The sequence below is a fragment of the Zootermopsis nevadensis genome, unplaced genomic scaffold (assembly GCF_977971745.1).
Source record: "Zootermopsis nevadensis isolate Lab colony 2312 unplaced genomic scaffold, Znev_1.0 Znev_ptg000022l, whole genome shotgun sequence".
Classification (NCBI taxonomy): Eukaryota; Metazoa; Arthropoda; class Insecta; order Blattodea; family Termopsidae; genus Zootermopsis; species Zootermopsis nevadensis.
Window position 1 is genome coordinate 16,860,397 of NW_028259154.1, and position 19,941 is coordinate 16,880,337.

Below are 19,941 nucleotides of genomic sequence, written 5' to 3' on the forward strand. Positions count from 1 at the left end.
TATCAGCAATTTCTTATCAAAGATCACAAACAGGAGAAATTATTTTCTATCCAAAATCCGAGATATATGTTTTTGAAGTGCAATGTTAAAGTACAGAACAACGTAATTTAAAGCGAATCGCTTCACACGAGTAGAAATCGTCAAATACAAATATAGCAAACACGCGTGATGAAAGGGTCAGTGACATTTAATTACTGGTTCAGTCATAGAAAGGTTCTGAGTTCGATTCGTGGATCCTATGTTAAGTTTGGACGCATATCTGCAGGGGGTCCGGTGAAGGGAGGTGCAGGAGGAGAGCACTGGATGTAAGGTTGGCTCTTGGCAGACACCCGACAGCCGGCGACGTGTGAAGTTCTGGCTAGTGAGAACATCTGACTGCTGATAGCCGCATGTTGTAAGTGGATCACATTTTGTATTGTTAGCAGGTTTGTACTTGGTATTACCTTGCAGGTCCGGATATTATGCCAATAAACGGAGTCGCAACTGATAACGATTTAAGATTAATGGCCATGTTAAGAGAAAAAATTATAATGTTTAGTATTAGGAAAAGGGCACGTGCCTTATCTCTGCCGATTACTGACTGAGCTTAAAATACCGGTACAAATAATAATCTTATTCAAAAGGTAACATATGTAAGATTTGAGGGTTTTCACAGCGGTGAGTATGAAGATTTCTGTCTTTTGGGTTGTTGAGCTGTGTAGTCACTACACAGCGCAACAACCCAAAAGACAGAAATCTTCAACTCTAAGATTGTTTTTGAAATATTTACAGTGTAAATTTTTGTGATACATATTTACGATCGTAATACAAAACCATATCAAAACAAACGTGTGCACATATACGTACGTACATGGAATACACGTATCTATAAAAGCACGATTCTCTATTTTACACACCTCAATGGCCTCAGAAACGTAATAAGAAGCACTTATATATAATACAGCATACAATTTACTTCGTTAAAATGTTCCACATCGGATACTCGTAAGAAGTAGGTTTTATGTCATGTAGGCTACTGATCACTAAACAGAATTTAAATTTTCTCTCTTTCTTCATTGATTAAACAAACGGACATGTTTGCCTGTTGCCATGGGGGATCATCATCATCCCGTATTTTTCGGTATCCAGTACGAAGGGAATGAAGTGTACTGAAACGGTTGAAACTTAAAATTAGATTATTACGCGTTAAGAGTGACAGGAAAATAGCAAGCAGTGAACATTTATATTGTAGCGTGGCTCTACTGTTTCTTACACGACATCCGCATTCTTAGGCAGACATATTTGGGGTTACAGTAACTGAAAACAGTGATTTTAGAAAAGTGACCACAAACCAACACATATTTCTACATGTGTCGTAGGCTATCGTACATTACATTTAGTGATCAGCTTGTAATACAAAGTCAAGGTTCTCTGAATCTATGCTGTTCTGTCAACAATAGTTCTTGTTAAACAAATCAATCTGTACGAAAGAGAGAAAACAGTGTTTAAAACGTATATTTACGTTTTTTGGTGAAATATATGGAAATGTATATAGACTACATTAGATTGCAATTCGCTCGTTTGTTTTGTTAACTAAAAGATAAGTAGATCCAGGTACAAGTCAATGAAAAATCTTATGCTAAAAAGATAGGCTTATGTCGAAACATATATTGATAAGACATCATAAGGGGAAGACACCCAATCGGAAAGACCATAGCTTTATATATAAAAATATGGCATTCAACTCCTATAGCTGATGCCCAATCTTTCAAACTGTGATACTGACCACTATCTGAGAAACGTTTAAAAAGTGGCATCATGATATAATCCATATGAACAGAATTTCTGTCCAGCGCCGAGGAGTTCTAAATGTGTTTACGTAGCGTTCAGTTGTCAATCTGAGAGGTTAGAGTGCAAACAATGGTGACATTTTCAAGGGAAATGATTTAGTAACTCGTTTTAAAGAATGCACCCTGTTGCGTGCTGATCGTTAGGTTGGCAGTCACAAGAAGTTTTATGATTATAATCTCAATGTTTGTTAAGATCAGCTACTTGTTTCGACTTTATTTATTAACCGTTAGCTCTTCTCTTAGACAGTGTATGAAAACAAATTTTTGGAAAATATCTTAAATAAATACAAGTTGCAAAGACATTAGTTATCTAAAAATATAAATTAGCATTTTTTATATAGATTTATGTGGTGTCTGCTATAAATTATAAGCTTATTCTGTTTACCACTCAGCCAAAGAAAGGTAGTTGGCAGCCCCTGCATTACTAACGTTATATTCGAGCATCTTCGCGGGCCGACATTCGAAATCCATTGTTATTTAAATAAATATTTTGTCCCAACATGCCCAGCTGTTATGATTTCGTCCGCGAAACAACAGAAGCATGTGAAATCGATTTATATTTTTCTACTTTTCACAAAATTCTCGTCTCACTTCTGCTTTCTCTGCCTGTAATTCTCCCTCTTTGTTGTTGTTGTTGTTGTTGTTGTTGTTGTTGTTCTTATATTTATTTTTCGTTTTCCGTTTTCTACGAATTTATGACTTGATTACGAATTTTTAACCTTTTATAGGTCACTGAACGTTTGTATACGAGTTCCTTTATCGGTCTCATTAGGATCTCAGAATAAAGGGAACAACTTTACTTGAAGATTATCAAAGTACGATTATGTGGTGTGTTTTCTCGCGTTCTTAAATATCATTTACATGAGTTCGACCCCTTGAAGGTGTTAACGCACAATGCAAACAGATCTATTAAAAAACGACTTGACGAGAGGCTATTTCCATTTGTTTCTGCAAACTAGTGCTACAGCAGTAGTATATCTTGTGTAATGAAGAAACAACAATGGTTTATTGCCAAGAGGTTTGCTTTTTATTTGCTATTGTAGACTTATCACCTCCAAATCTTGTCCCAGAGACATGCTGTCCTCAGCTTTTCGAGATTTTACTTGGTCACTACAGGGAAATATCGGGATATTGGCTTAATTAGACCACGACCGATTCCTTCCGTATCCTTTCCAATACAATCATCCTACATAGTCTAGGATAATAACAGCGCTGTTAAATAAGCAACAACGCAGTCATAAGAAAAGAGTGTACAAAGAACTAGTAAAAGTTTTGTGCGCGTACATACATCGAGTTTCGATCCAGAGACTGTTCTAAGTTTGCCAGACGTCTTCGTAAGGCGGGCACACAAAAACAAACATATCCCTCCCTCAAGACAGTTTAGAAAACGGATGTGAGTTACAGAACGCAATTTAAATTATGAGACACTCTAAATAATCTTCAGACTTCGTCAGATGTTTCCAGTTACTTGGAGCCGCGAGAATGCCGATATTTGGTGCGGGCGGATCGCATTACGCAAGCGTGTCCGTCCGCCAGCAGCAGGCCGCGTGTTCCCAATTCCCTCCGAATAGCAGCGAAACCTCACGCTTCGGAACACAATTACGTGCCTCCTAGTTTTCGAGATAAAACGTGGAAGTTCAAACAGAAGTTCCCAAAGATTACAGAAAGCAGCTATTAATACCACACGAAATAGTTTCAGGCACAGACAGCGTGATTCCTCTTATTTCATAGTTGAAGTTACAGCGATTTTCCAGTTACAGTCCTCGTATCAAAATAGTTTGCGCTGTCGTCATGTTGTTATTTTCCATGCATTAAAAAAGTTGCGTATTTTATGGAGATCTGCCGCCATACTAAACCTTATTCAGATCGTACTGTTTGTCCACAACAACGCTTTGTAACCAAATAAATTCACATCCATGAGTGAGTTCTTTTAACTATGCTTTATCAGCCGATTTGCAGTATATTTTCGAGTGACGTATAAGGGACAACTGACAAGAAGAAACAGCAGTGACATTTTAAATGTAACGTTGTTTTTATTGATTTATTTAGCGACGCTGTCTCATGTGGAGTGGTTGAACGCATATCAATAGTACGTACCTAAAGTGACTGAGGAAAACCACAAAACCCACAGGAGAGCCACTGCCTCAATTGAAATCGGATACAAGTAGAACTAAAGTCACGTGACTGCTCAAACACGTAACCTGCGCGGTAGCTCAGGCTATTTCTTGTATTTTAAATGAGGCAGTTTCTTTCGCCCGTTTTTGTGTCGATAATTGCAAGAAATGGAACTAATTAAAGCCGTTAACTGTTTTTTAAAGCGTTATATAGAATGAGATAACGGCGACTGATCACGCTTCCTTCACGGTATCTGTGGCCACAAGTGATGTACCTGCTTCTTACAGAACAGTGGCTGGAAATCAGCAAAGTAAATACAATAATTAAGACAGTGAATGTCTAATAATTTAGTTGAATAGATTCTGTACTTCATTTCAGGTCTCCACTATAGGATTTTAACCAACTCAGCCCTATAATCATTCGCCCTACCTAGGCTAAGCTTAATGTAAATCTTCAAATATGTTACCCAAAACCCATCTAAGTCCGTCTTTCTTTTATTCGAGCGCAAATGAAGCCCTGACTAATGTACCAGTAATACTTTAATGCATGAATGCCAGTATCATTGTATTAATTATTTAACGCCACTCTCAGAACACGCATTTGCTTTGTTATTTGAGAAACGGTACAAAGATATCGGATGTCAAGTTTTTGGCGTTATCCCTAACTGTTTCTGGCATTAGACAAATTTAAGTCGATGAGATTTATTAACGGAACCCGACTGTATCACGAACATAAGATGGGCGCGAAGTTTTTGCTTGTTGAAAAATGAAATGCCTGAGGAAGCCGAAACTATTCTTTATAACGTCTAACTGATATAATCTGAACCAGGCCCGAACAATTTATGCTCCCAGGCTCAGACCGGCCCTCGGGCCGTGTGGGACCGAGACCCGAGAGACGGACTCGGGCCCTTGCAGACTTCTATATTAGTTGTCACAATGATAGTGAACGAAATACACTCAGCAACTAAATTTTTAGTTGAATGACCTATTCGGTTGTCCCCAAACTTCTTTCCTATCTGGTATTGCAGGTTCGTACATATGATGTGTGTGTCTGCTACGAAATCACATGTGGTTTAATGTGTAAATCCACATTGCCCTTTGGCTGTATACAATACAAAACACGTGGTGTAATTCTTACCATAGGATTTATGGTACAGTGCTATCCTCAGAGAAAATTTACCTTCATTCAACGTTCTTGATAATCACGTACATATCCCGCTACATTCTCAACTTGCCTTACCACCCAATGGTCAGTCGTTAAAGAAATTAAAAATATAGCATGAGCTGTGCAAAATTAAATTCTTTGTGCTAGTATAAAACACTGACGCATACTGTGAAGGTCATATCAGTTGAGAGGAATGTAAACAAGCGGATGAAACAAGTTGCAGGTCCAGGGGTTCTCATCACCTGTGCTGGGAACAGTCTTGTAGCGACAGGTCTTCAGCAAAGAAAATTCATACCCCACTAAAACAAAACAAAAATCCTAACTTTAAATTACTTGAATCGAATACTTGTGTTTTGAGGAGCAACATTTATATTTTGGTTTGAAATTATTTTACATATTTAAGTGATATTATTTAAAACTTTTGCGTCACCCGAAGACACTTCTGAGCATTCAACGGTATTTCGCCACTTCACACAGGAAGCTCTGAGACAGACAGATAAACAGACAGATAGACAGACAGAAGAAGCCATTATTTATAGTCAACATATTAATCACTACATAAGTCGAATCGAGTTTGTCGATGTCTTCTTGTAATCTATTTCTGTGTTGTCTTTCGAAAGCAAATGCTTTGCGATAAACCGATTTCACCCGTTCTCCAATACCTACCAACGTACCATAAAAGACTTTTATAAATAAATAATGTTGAATCCTAACAAGTCACAGGACGCAATCCGTGAAAGCTGACAAATACTTTTATATCTTAATCAATGTACCTGACCACAACAAGAACAGATAAAAATTTGTGTTATTAGCCGGTCTTCCAGAGGTGAATTTCTGATAAAACTGTGTAGATCTGCTGATGGTATTTGGCTCAATGTGACCTATAATCACATCATCCTGACACCTAAGAGTAACGTTTTGACGATCAAGTACATGCATGAATGGTGCAGCATAACATCTTAGTTTGTGTACACACAATCTTATTGCGACACAAACACCTATGACGTAAAGTCACGTTGACAAAGAACAGTGACTAGTTCCGACGCAAGGCCGACCATGACAACGAACAGAGAGCAAATTAGTAAAATTAGTATCCGAATGTGCAGCCGCACGTGTTATTTGTAAGAATGAGTGACGCCAAATTCGTTTAAATGCTGAAGTCAATATAGAGACTAACACAAATTATAGATAAACCAGAAAACTGATTTTCTTATCACGAATGACCAGAAAATCTGAAGTAGTACTTAAACACTTTTTAAAAGTGTAACAGAACAGCATACAAAAATCAATATTTATCCTTTCTTAATTACAGAAGCTATAAAGCGTCAACACGTAAATATAGTACGTATGTTTTAGCTGAGTTGTATTGAAGTATATGTACACAGGAGGCCATGCATAAGTGAAGTCTTATTTCAAAGCACAGTTCCCACAAAGAAGCATATAAAGTTAAAATCAAGTAATGTTGTATGAAAGTTAATGCAATTACGTATCTTTGCTTAACTAAATAACTGGGTACGATTTAATATGCCGCAATCTGAAATCTGATCTCAAATCGAGGTCATAATAAGTGCGCTGCATTCTTTAAAATAACATCAAATGATCAGCATACGGTGCTAACGGTTATAACAACAAACACGTTCTTAAATATTACAAAACCCAACACCTCTTAACAACAAATGATCACCAGCCAACGAGCATTGCTTATTTTAGAGACAGTGATGTAAGTTTGTTTCGTATTTCTTAGCATAATTTCCATTTGTAATCATTACCACCTTACAACTTACGTACATCCTCAAAGGTCGAAAAGTCTTCATGGCTGCAATTTGTAACAAATGCAACATTTCATTTCTTCATACCAACTTTTATATGATCTTGTGGTTAATCGGTTTCCAACATGAAACGGTGAGTAAATAAAACATTATTTTAACAAGAAAGTCTTACAAACGTTGCATAAGCTTATTATGGCGCCCGTATTTCTCCCATCTCAGAAATTTGCATAACTACAATGTTAGCACTATAAAAGGATGTATCCGTATAATGATATATATTTTATATGTTACGATGCGTTGCAGAACACAGAACATGTTACGGGGACCATCCTTCTAGGACTTACTCTCAGGCGACATGAATGCAGGTAATTAGGACAATGAGACTGTCCACTTCTCCTAAAATCAAATACACTTCTCATTAAATAGTCTACTCAACAAGAAAACACATTTTTCAGATAGTATCCATACGTGTCAATTAGTTATTTTTGATTAAATTTGTGTTTTGATGTTACTAGCCATTTAGAAGCTTCATGAAAAGTGTCATTGGGCATTTCAGCTTAAACTTCAAACACGATAATTAGACACGAAAACACAAACATCAGCAAGAACACGGAACAATGATTTATTATTTTCTATTATCGTAAACGGCGAAATAAATTATTAATACATACAGTAAGAAGAGGACAAATGTAATCTTTATTTTAAATAATATTTATCCCAAGAAGGTTACTTGCGGTTTGAGTTTAGAGCCATTGATGATGTCTTGTGCCCTTTTTTCAGACATGTTAGCTGCGAGACCGTGCACCCAAAATTTCGTTCGGATATTTCACCTTCCAGCGGACGTAATGGATATGCATGTAATTTAGTACGGGCAAATTTAATGTTGGCCTTCATTGGCTCACTGTAACTTGTACTGAATCACCATATTCGGCCCGAATACTGCGTAAAATAGGTGTAAGCCTGCCTACTTAAAATGCCACTCAAATCTTCTTGCAGTGCAGTGTACTGTACAGAGCTCTTTTCGCATGATGCACAATGAGAAGGCGTTTAAAAAGCTGTGATCAAAATAATTCTTTCATATCATCCAGTAATTGTGTATTCTTTGCATAAAGATCGACTTATGCAAGATGGCTGGTCCAGTCTGTTCGTCTTGACCTCACTCTCCACGTTTTATCTCCGAGATTTTACGAACGAATTGATATTAAATTTTGTATTGCAAGTCTAAAGCAAGAGTTGTCGAGCGAATTTAATTTTGCTTCGTATCGCAAGACCCTTTCTACGCAAAACGTTCACATTAAATCTTCAAAAACGGATAACGCAAAGATTAGTGAGCCAATTACAACAACACTGTAGATGTCATTCAGGTCTTTCAAATGTTATTTCAAATATTTTTCTGTGCGGAGAACATTTAACGAAATACAAAGGCTTTATGTTTCGTGATGCACTTAGTGCGAACTGCTTTGCAAAGATGGCTTTGTGTTAGTAATAAACAAACCTAAGGGTGAGTGACGTTTGAAGAATGGTAAACAACACATTTTGAAAATGTATATACTCCATTGTATGTCAATTTGTACAGTTATTGTTGTTCTGTTGCCAGAAAATAGGTGAAGGGACTTGTCTGGATATGAGATGAGACACAACAGCCTCTTCGCTCTCAGGCGCCTGCCCAGGTTCTCGAGTTCCGAGGACCTCCATCACTTGCGACCAAGTTTCATGAAGGTGAGTACTGCTTCTTTGTCTGGGAATGCCCAGTCACACCTTCACACAAAGCAGCGTCTTCACTACTGGAGTTCTTGTATCTGGACTACATTTGGTGTGGAGAAATTGCTGTTACTAACATTTACGTTAAGTCAGATTAAGTTTAGGTTTGCTTTGTTTACTGTATTGGGCCGTTATACCCATTAACTATTCTGTATCTTTAACTTTATTCTCTTGGATTCCGCATTTTGGAACTGCGCAGTGCCACGAACATCCCATTGTAGTTCGTATTTTTCCATTGCACAGAGGTAAACTGCAGGATCATTGTCCTGTTGTAAATGAATATAATTGTCACATCGCTTCGAAATTCCTTGCAATTACCATGTTTATGACTCTCCATTCCCGTTCTTGACTTCGTGTTATTCCATTCTTCTACATGTTACGGTAAATATTTATCTCGCATATAATATTTTTCTACGTATTTTATCCGAGGTTTATCATGTTAGTTCCTTACCCATCAGTTTGCCCCATAATGTTGGTTCTGTGGTTTTATATTGTCTTTGTTTCCCTGCTATATGAAGTTCCATATACCATCTGAGCAAGTTCAATGAGCGGTTAACAATCTAGAATTATTCGGGACGTACCCGACTGTGTCTTTGATAGCGTACCGGCTATCGTCACTGAGTTTTGAACTGATTCTTCCTCTCTCTCCTTGAGAATATTCGTAATAGCACAAACATAACACGGCCGCCTATTTCAAAATAATTAACCACAAAACCTCTCATAATTATCCTTCCATCTACGCCTAGTCTTCCAAGTGATCTCTTCACCATAGGTTTTTGGACAAAAATTTTATACGCATTTCTCATATCATGCGTTCGAGATGTCCATCCAATTTCATCCTGTAGGCCGGAGTGATCTACGACTTCGTAAAATAATTTATAATAAACTAAATTTTCATGTTGCAGTAGACGAAGGCTAAGTTCCATAGTGGCCTCAGAATTACTTACCGAATGTCTAGATCATGTGGAAAATATATGAAATGTAACGATATTAAGGCAGAGACAAAATGTTACAAGAATTTTCTTATTCATTATTTCTGAAGTTCGAATAGTGCTCATTGCCTTCCGCTACGGTGGAATTTTAAATGCCTGGAAACAATCCAACCACGACTACAAAGTGTATATATAAATCATAAAGTATAGATTTCAAAAGGGCACCGACCTAAAGCCATAGGAGATTCCCACTGTATTATACTTAGTGTTAAATAGCATGTAAACTTACAATCCGAGTTTTATCGAGAAGAAATAACTCGAAATAGAACACACGAGTGTAATTTTTTTTAAAAAAGTGAAACTATCAAGGTATTTCAAACTTTTGGGATATAAACTAGATTATCAAATCCGTACTACACATTATTGTCCTTACTCGATTAATTTTGATCAATTTTAGGGACATGAAGTAATGACAAGCAGTTAAAAAACAATAAGTATAATGATAAGCGACAATTTCTTCCATCTTTAACGAGGGCCAACTGCAAGAATTAAACCAGGGGTTCTCCATTCGTTGACCGCCGACGTGTTTGACTGTATTACCCCGTTTGATGAAATATAGTTACACGGTGTCAGAAAACAGATCTTGTCACATTCTTCATTGTCTGACACCAAACCCCTCTGTGAGCAGCTGCACAGCTCAGTAAAGAACACGAAGTGAAGAACTAGGACGCATCTTACTGACGAACGCTCGCAAATAGCAACAGAAATGAAAACCTGATCTGAAAGAATTCCAAAGCAAAAAGCGATGCCAACTCTAACACTTATTACTCATTTACTTTCATAAAATTAATGAATGGAATGTGAAATTGTTCCTAATTGTACTTATTTATGCCCATCATCAAGGCGACGAGGGCCACCCTGATGATGGAGGCAGGAAATACCTTAAAAAGCTTGCTACACTTTTACCAGACTACACGGCTCAAAAACCCAGAAGACAGCCATCTTCATATTTTCCGCTGTCAGAACGCGAAATCTCATTCAACCTCTGGCTTAAATAAATAAATAAATAAATAAATCCGTGGCGTAACAGCTCCAGTGAGCCAAAGCCGACTAGCTTGACTGCTAGCCTCACGTTCACATGCCTAAGCAGAGGTGAATTAACCCCTGGCTTAGATTATGGAAACGAATAATCAGCCATTTATTCCATTTGAGTTTCTCGTCATGCAGATCAGCCGGCTACAAAAGTATTTTCATTTGTAACAGTTCTGAAATTTATGAAAGCTGCTCATGACACACTTTACTAGACCTCAGAAGAAACTAAAACGGTACACACAAGAATCGATAAACGATACAAAAGGGATAAAGGCATTTGACACTCAAAACAACTTCTTGACTACCGACCAGTTAGAAGACGAAGACGTGGGCAACAACGAAAGAGGCTATTAGATGGTTAAAATCACATCTGAAGCTTCGGTCACTATCAGATTGATTACATTGTGCAACATACAAGATGACAGCCAGCTTCTTATATTTTGTTTGAGGACAGGGTGCTGAGGAAATTATTTGGATGTAACTGAGAGAAAGTAACAGGAGGTTGGGAAAAACTGCAGAATATCGAGCTTTAGAAATTATTACATTGTAATATCACTCGGATGGCCTAGGCGTATTTGCGAGTATAAACGAACTAAAGAGGAAGGTGTGAACTGGGTTGTTCAGGTTCTGGGCTCCTTTAAATACGACAGTACATATTTTGATTCCATAAAAGACGCGGAGTAACTCTTCAGTTGTCGAGAACTCTGTTCCACGGAGTTCGTTAGTGTAAGTTGCATCGATTTCAGAGTTATGTGGATGTACGTCACATGTTATTGTGAAAAAAAATCAAGACTTGTAGTGGAGGAGTCTTCAGGGTATCGCTTCGTCCTGTGGATGTGTCTTTTTCCGCTTTGCTGCCGCGGTTGTAGAGTTTCGACAGCAAAGTGGAAGAGGCCGATTCACAGTATACGAATTTCCAGCTCTGCTCAAGACCAAGCAACTCGACACAGGAAGTGTTTTGGTTTAAGTGATGCTGTCACCTCACGAGTTAGTGAGTCCGCCATGGCGTTTACTGCACAGAAACATCTTCCTCGCCATAAATCGTGAATTTTCCCTTTTAAGCTTTGCCTTTTAACTTTCACTCGCCTGCGCCGAAAGACACCAAGAATACCCCCAACACCTGAAACCCTATGAAATTATTTCTCTTCACGCGCAAATTCGGCGTTTATTTACTGACATTTCTTATATTTTGCAAGCACCACAGCATTAGAGAGCGGTCAATATGAGTCAATTTCCGTAGAAACGAACACCAGTCACATTTGGATACATTTCAATATATAAAGACGCGATCAATCTGACTATGCCCTCTCTTAATAAGTCCAATTGTATTTATTAATGGTGGGAAGCGGACATATTTTAATTTTGATGAATTTATTGACTTGGTCCAATTTTATACTCCAAATCTATTATCGATACTAATTTCATGTGAACTCTCGTCCCAAATCGTCGGTTTGAAAATATCGTCGCTCCGTACTATTGCATTGAATTCTGATATCAAAATATTCACGTAATTTTTAGCAAATTGATCATGCAAAACCTCTAGTAATAAGAAAGTCACCATTTTTACCATAACTCTTATTCTCAGTGGAGGCATACACGTTCAGAAGGATATTAAGTCAGCCTATTAGCAATCTATTACATAGGACATCCTGTCGCTAACTACTACACCCCTTCAGTCGCTAATATGATTCTCTTATATACGAAAACGCCTATATTTAGATGACAATTATCACTCCAAGTTGGCTGTGGATAAATTCTTGTTCTGTTGTCCAGTGTCAAAATATTTCTTCAACTGTCCTCGGTATTTAGGCGTATGTAAGTGCATTTCATTTGCAGTTACATTAGTAGTAGTCTTATTTTACTCATGATCGATAATTTTCATTCACTTTTAAACGGTCTATTAACGTTAATTAATAAATGTTAGTCTCCGAAAACAATGGAAGAGTAAACATACAACCAGTCACAGAATACAGAAAATTCAGTCCCGTAATATATAGTGTTTTCGATAATATGCATTAATAAAAGTATTAATAATTACGAGAAAGAATATGGCTGTCTTCTGAGTTGTTACGCTGTGTAGTCTGGTAGAAGTTTACAGACATTTCAGAGGTCCTTGCTGCCTCCATAATCAGGGCACTCGTCGCCCTGATGATGGTGGAAGTAAGACTCTCAGAAACGCTGGTAAACTTCTACCAGACTACACAGCGCAACAACTCAGAAGACAGCCATCTTCAGACTTCGCCGTGAAAACCTCAAATCCTACTTAATTATTAGAAAACTCACCGACGTCGATCAGCAACGTCACTTCATTGGCGCAATTTTACTTTCGTCTGTGCGTAGGTTAACTTCATATCTTTGCAATGTGTGCATAACTCTTCTAGAATTTTAATTTTATCGTGTTGGGTGCCAAATGGTTAGATGATTATGAACGAAAAGTTGGGAAATATGTGGAAGCACGCAATTTCGGGTTGCTATCCGACCATTTTAAGGATGTGTTAAGAAACAGCGACCTCATCCAAAATAACCAATTTCTAGGCAGATATTCGAACCGGTATTAAACAGTCATTAGGATTATACAGAGACGGTCGGTGAAATTCCTTTCTGTAAATGAAAAATTCTTTTTGGGTCACCCTGATTCACGTATCGCAAGCTCTATAAATCTGCGAGAGTTTCTGGCGCTGGTTTTTTTTAGTTCCTAATTTTATACGGAACATGTACATTACAAATCCGACATCCGGCCAGCTGGCTGCTAACAGTGTCTAAACTGGAGAGAAGATGTACTTTTTTTACATTAAAATAATTTTTTGCCTACGAAAATAATTACGCCCACACGCGATGTTTTCAGGACGGCTAATAGAGTCAGATCCAACATATAATATCAGTGCTTCCGCGAGTCAGAATTGTAACTGAACCATGCCCATGCGCGCTATTTTTGGAAAGCGTTTCAGATGGCGTGTGTGTGTGTGCAGAGTGTTTTTTTCCATTCATTTTTTTTTACACAGCGGAAGGTAAATATGACGGGATCTTCTTATTCACACTGCACACTGCTGTGCCAATATACAGCGGACGGCACATAAATAGGGCGCGTGTAGAGATCAATTAATGCAAACCGGAAGTGGCTGACCACCTGTACCCTACAAACTTTGTTGACGTCACAGAATTTAAAAGTATTTTTACAGTAGCTTGCTGCATATTACCAGGCGTCACCTAAAATACGAAGAAGAAACTTTGGCCACAAACAAATGTCTTTCCAAGAGATGTCTCGGCTGTTTTTCCTGTCAAGAAGTATGAACTATGGGCAAGGGCAAACAGTAAATTTGAGTGTCTAAAAAATCTCTCAAATTCCTAACTCGTAAGATCGCATTAATATGTGAAACTAAAATAAACAGAACGAAGAAATCTGAATCACAATAAAAGTTATGGCAATGCGTAATTTCTAACGAGAAGCTGTCATTTGTACTCTTCGCAAAATATTATTACCTAACTAAATCAAGGAGGATTGTGGGCGGGGCGTATAGCACGCGTGGTGAAGACGAGAAATTGCTGTTGGAAAGCCTGAAGGGAAGATAACACATGGGAGACCTAGTCATAAGTCTCGGTATTTCAATTCGATTACATTCAATCAGACTGGTTATTCGTAACAGAGAACAAGGGACGTTAAAGCATTAAAATCCCAGTGGTAAATATATATACCAAATGCTTTAATATTCCACAGAACTATATTTTGTAAATAGAATGTGTTCATGGCTTTGTACAATTCTCCGAGTAAACAGCGGTTTAATCAGCACTGATCATCTCTTATTTGTGATGGTGAAGCTGTTTTCTTCTGCGGTGTACACTGAATTTCTAAATAACATTAAATGAGCTTCGGTTCCAAAGGGCTAAAAACTAGAAATAACAACCTACATTTTGGTTTTGTATATGTCTCCACGCCGAGGTAATTCTTACATAACCATAACTTAACATTGGTGAATTAGATAATGTAATTTCCATCATTTCGGCTGTAGTGGTCATATCGTGTAATATTTGTCATAATTTCTAAAACACAGAGTATAATCGCAACGATTAATACTTGACATCGTTAGAGTGCCTAAACACTGGAATTGCACGCAAGATTGTCGAATGGCACAGGCCTGTAGGTGATCGTAAACTTTTCTTTGTTCTCCGGATGCTGAGGTCTCCGGATTGACTGATTCGTACGAGGCCTAAGTCATTAAGTACAGTTTTCGAAGTAAGGCACCAACACTATTCGGTCTGTAGGACCACGTCCTCACAAAATCAGCCCTCGTTTCCTTGTGGGATGAGTGAAATGGTGTTCTTGACATATGAAAGTTCCAATAACTGACCCAGACTATGTATAGCAGCTGCAAAGCGAAATATTGCGAAATAAAACCATGAAACAATATGAAAATTCTGAATGGGGAACTGTGAGCACGAAGTTGTATTTATTAAAGGTTTGAAACATGCTAGTGGGCCAATTAGGATAGTTCTGCAGTTCTAATGAATCTTTAAGTTGGCTCTTATCCAGTTTTGTATAACCCACACGTCTTTATTTGGAACGTTAACCCAAACCGAACGCATTGGACGTTCTCCGTCATCACCAGTTCATTTTTTCTTCACTGACTGTGGCCAAACTACAGAGTCAAAATAACAAAACAGGTGTTGAAACCGAATGTCGTTTTGCGTGATGCATTGAACGGTTAAGAAGGGATAAACTTTGTACTCTTAACACCGATTTTAGACACGTAACAATGTCACCAGGTCGTCGTCTGACTTTCTATTTTTAAATAAATACAGTTTAATTAAACATTTAAAGTAAAATTGTATCTATATGTACCGCCTCCTTTAACAATGATTATTTTGCTTGAGTTTCGTATATGAGTCTCAGAATAAACAGCGATTATTTCCTTAAAAAACATTAACAAGTTTACCTTTGAAATGGTGAATCGTGTTTTCTTTACAGTACGAACTTAATTCGTCAATATTCTTTGGACGAGCTTCGGATTCAAAAGGTTAATAACATGCAGGCCTACACCAGAATTCCTCCCTCTTATAGCTTACACATTCAAACGATTAGTTGGTGTATTGATATAAATGGTGCTTTGTAGCTGCATTTCCACTATTAATACCATTAATAGTTTCTTTAAAAAATCACACGTTTCGGATGGCTGGATCTTCCTTCGGTTTTATGTAAAAATGTAAACACCGGCTCTGCTGAATCCCGATCTATGGACAGATTCATCCTTCGAAACGTTGAGATTTTAAGACCGTTTAGAAAGAACTTTCAACAGACGCTGAATTAAGTCCAAAACAGAGAAAGTATAAAAAACGACATCTACAAAGACATTCAGAGAAAAACAGGTCATACCTTACTTCACGAAAATCGGTTGCTTAATATCCGTAGTATTAGCGTCCGCAACTGAACCACGTGACAGACACGCACCTTTTTTTGGAAAAAAAAAACCCACGCCATTTTGACTGCAGAATAAAAGTATGGCGATTTCCCAAATTCTATTCTTTTAACGTCAGTGTTTCTGCTCGACCTATAGTCAGGTAAGATATGCGACAGTGAATAACAACAGACGTTGCGTTTCATCGAACACGGATGCAAACATCATAAAAACTGTGTAAGTTGGCAGCAGTGAACGGGCAATGACACTTTAAACAGATGATACAAATTTCGTCATCCGCAATGTTTATATGCAATTTAACTGCAAGGCCATAAACTGAGCTCCTTTTTTGCTGACTAGTGTTGAAATCTGAACATGTATGAATACAAAGTACTTACAACGTACCAACGCCATCTTGCTGTTTTCCATTTTCAGAACAAATTGCCTTTACAAAAGTTAAATACCGATAACTTTTCAAGAGTGTAACATCATCGAGATGTGCAGTTCTTCATGTTTTAAAGAATAACACAAAACCGATATACTATAAAAAGATGAAATGACCTACTTCTGGGACGTTTCGCCGTGTATTCTCGTGGAACTTTACGGAGGTTTCAGAGGTGACTGTAGCCTCCATCATCAGGACATAATTCTGATGACAGAATTTTATAAGATGAATGGGGTTTTAAGTAATTTCATATTTTATAAGATGAATGGGGTTTTAAGTATTTTCATAAAAACTTTGAGTATATTTTAAAGTATATTTTATTAAATTTAAAATTACGTATTTCCTGCTGTTTAAACTTTCGTAATCTCTTAAACCAGCAATAAAGAAAAACATCTGAAAAATTCTTAGTTAAAACAATAATCTGTCAAACAATGGGGCGCGAATACGCTAATGGTTAACATTTCAAATTACGACTCATTGGAGGCGAAGCAGAATGAAATACAATGCGTCAATAAACACATTCCTCGGTCTGATCTTCAGGAGAGAGAGGTTTTTGGAACTTACTTAATTTTGCGTTCGGCTTCCGCAGTGTAAATCCATTAAGCACGCCCAACGAAAAATAAATTAATTTTATGAATAATAAATGCCAGCATTTACTCATTTAATGCGAACTACTGTTTACAACACTGAGCTGAACCAACAATGCTGTCAGTTGTGAAATTGGACATGTAAATGAAATCAGCCATGCGAACCTTTGTTGTTCAGTCAATCTAGTTTATTCTATTTTGGGGGATTTGATAATTTAATCGAATTTTACTTGGCAATCAAAAGATAATTACCGTACGACGGTCTGCATATCCTGTATTTTAACACAGTCGAAATTTTCCGAAGTTAGTAAACCCATTATCGAGTATTCAGGTTTATTTGGAAACGACCAATGAACATTGATTCAAAAGAGGGCTAGAGCTACATACATCTTGGGCTTCTTTTCAGAGGCACTATTTTACTGTGGCACTGAAGGACACTGTGTAGTTCAGTGCCCATTTCAAACGTCTATTGATTGAAATTAATCCAAAGTAAAGTTCCCAGCTCTGGATCCAAGAGCCTCGTTTACGTATCTAGATTTGCGAGCTGTGTTCAACCCTAGAACAACCTTTTACCGCTTGCAACTACAATGGTTCTAATTTGGTTATGCTAGAGGAACTGGTCTTTGAAGCTTTCGATTGTCGTGCAATGTTTTGTTGAAATGCCGTGATCAATCATTACATTTCTGATCGATGTTGATCAACCGTTTGGTAGCATCTGTGACATTTGTAGTCATTGTCGTAATGTCAATCACCTTCGGGACAATATGACATGGATGTATATTAGAATTAGCTAAAATAATACATTTACTGATGTAACAGGCCCTTCGCAAGACATTCAAACAAGAGAGTGAATCTGAATTCATTATCAATAAAGTTTATGTTACTGAACAACGCCCAGATAATACAGAGAGAAGTATGAAAAAGCGAGCGTCCCACTACTAACGTTAGCATGTAAACAGCTTCACTGGCTTCACAAAAATAATTCTTACCTCAGCGCGGATGTCCATTTCAACTGTGCAATACTCCGTTCTCTGCACCCTCCCTCTCGTCCGTGGATAATGTACGGTCCAGCTGCCAAAGAGCCCCACCACTGTTATTATCCGACATCTCATTACCCGCTAAAGAAAGGAAGCAAAAGGGGAAACAAAGTAGAAGAGAAATGGCGAATACTCCGGTATGGCTATTAAAGCACGGCCAGACCACTAAAACTGAAGGAATATCGAAGAAACGTTTTAATATGTAACGACAGGGACATATTATTATAACCCTAGTAATGTGAAGCGATTGTTGGAGGGATTGAAAAATACTGTATTTCCGCTCGACGTGACATCTGTGGTTAACCACTGGAGAAGAAATAAAAGTAAAACTGAAGGAGGGACACCAAAAAGCAGTAAGAAAAGCGACAGAAAAGTTACCACAAACTATCGTGATTGATACACACAGCGTATAAACCAGCTTACAAACTAACTCCACGGAGCTGAGTCCTTGTTGAGAAACTGATAGTCGCATAGCTATTCAAGAAATATGTTTGGCGACTAACAGTCTTACCTTGTTGGGCTTTTGTTTTGTTACTATTAAATGGACAACACGTGTGGCAGATATTATTGGCCTTGTTTCGATTTTAATTTTTTATTTTAATAGACTACTTCTCTGCTTTAAAAATTCTTTTAACGAGATTCCTACTTGTATTTAGTATCTGGTATCTGTATTACATAGCATGTCTTAAGGTTATGTCTTTTGACAGAGACCTCGCTCGGCTGGTACCCGGCCACCCTCGAGCCCTTGAGAAGTGCGCTTCGATGGACAGAAGCCATTTCTTGGAAGATGACCATCGAAGATTTAAGGGACAGAGACAGGTGCGACCACTAAACTTACGTATTTTAATATCCTTCCATACGTGTTTTAAATTAAGGTATGAAGTGAATAAAGTAAAGCACGCACAAGTAAATTATCATGAACACAGCTTCACCGACCACGAAAAGCTTAATACCAAAAAAGTTATTAACATCAGACTGCTTCAGGCACTACAAAACACGAGGTCGACAAATTTTAACTGCATTTATTCTGTGGCTTGTCCATGTTACAGATACTTTGTATGCGTGTTGTTTTGAGATTACCGGACGAGCTCAGTTTCATTAATTTTTAATTTGTCTAAAACACTATCAACAGCAGAAATTATGTGCCTACAGAGTTTTGTTCGTGCGGTTTTATGTTGTTGTACTCTCAATGTAACTAACAAAATACATTTTACTAAAGTCTAGAAGAGCGTAATATTTGTTTATCGAAGCTTTCTCCAACAACACAGAACCGCATGAACATCTCGAACACAAAATAATGTTTATGTTTCAATCTAATATTATTCATCTGTCCGTGTCTAGGGCCTCGCGGCCAGCGGCGTTTTGTGACCCTGGCAACATCCGAGATGCAACTACAGGGAGGCTTTGGACTTCATCAGCATCACTTACTCGTATAACGATGTGCAATGTTGGGCATGCAGCCTTAAGAAGCAGGGACCCTTGAAATGTGCTGTAAGGTTCAAGAGGGCGGTACGAAGAAATTATGCAGAAAACATTTATCACATAATTTTCTGTGCTCATAAACGTACACTGCAAAACTATGTAAAAAAATGCTGTATTTTCGAGGTATGTTTGTTATGAAAAACGAGGCTTTGTTCTGTGAATAAAGATTTCCGGTAACTTCTCCCTCGAATTCGACGGAGAAACTTTGGCAGAGCAGCCACTGTTAGCAAAAAAGAGATTAAAACAGGGTGTTGTTTAAGTCTGTTCACACTTTATTTTAATGTAAGTCCGTAGTACAAGGTCTTATTTGAGGAGTCGATTTATAGCTGGTGAAATTC

General features: G+C 37.8%; 1 protein-coding gene across 4 annotated transcripts; it reads left to right on the plus strand.

Annotated features, from left to right (window-relative positions):
• Nucleotides 1-288: 288 nt before the first annotated feature.
• On the plus strand, nucleotides 289-19,862 carry LOC110829133 (uncharacterized). 4 transcript variants are annotated; one of them, XM_087353757.1, is made up of 5 exons: nucleotides 311-394; nucleotides 7,181-7,242; nucleotides 8,475-8,596; nucleotides 18,831-18,940; nucleotides 19,463-19,862. In XM_087353757.1, the coding sequence occupies exons 3-5, from the start codon at nucleotides 8,507-8,509 to the stop codon at nucleotides 19,602-19,604; spliced, it is 342 nt and encodes a 113-aa protein (XP_087209883.1). In that variant the 5' UTR covers nucleotides 311-394; nucleotides 7,181-7,242; nucleotides 8,475-8,506; the 3' UTR covers nucleotides 19,605-19,862. The 4 variants fall into 4 exon arrangements, with proteins under 4 accessions (XP_087209881.1, XP_087209884.1, XP_087209883.1 ...); XM_087353755.1 differs by lacking the exon at nucleotides 7,181-7,242 and having other exon boundaries at nucleotides 289-394; XM_087353758.1 differs by lacking the exon at nucleotides 7,181-7,242 and having other exon boundaries at nucleotides 301-394; nucleotides 8,482-8,596.
• The last annotated feature ends 79 nt before the right edge of the window (nucleotides 19,863-19,941 follow it).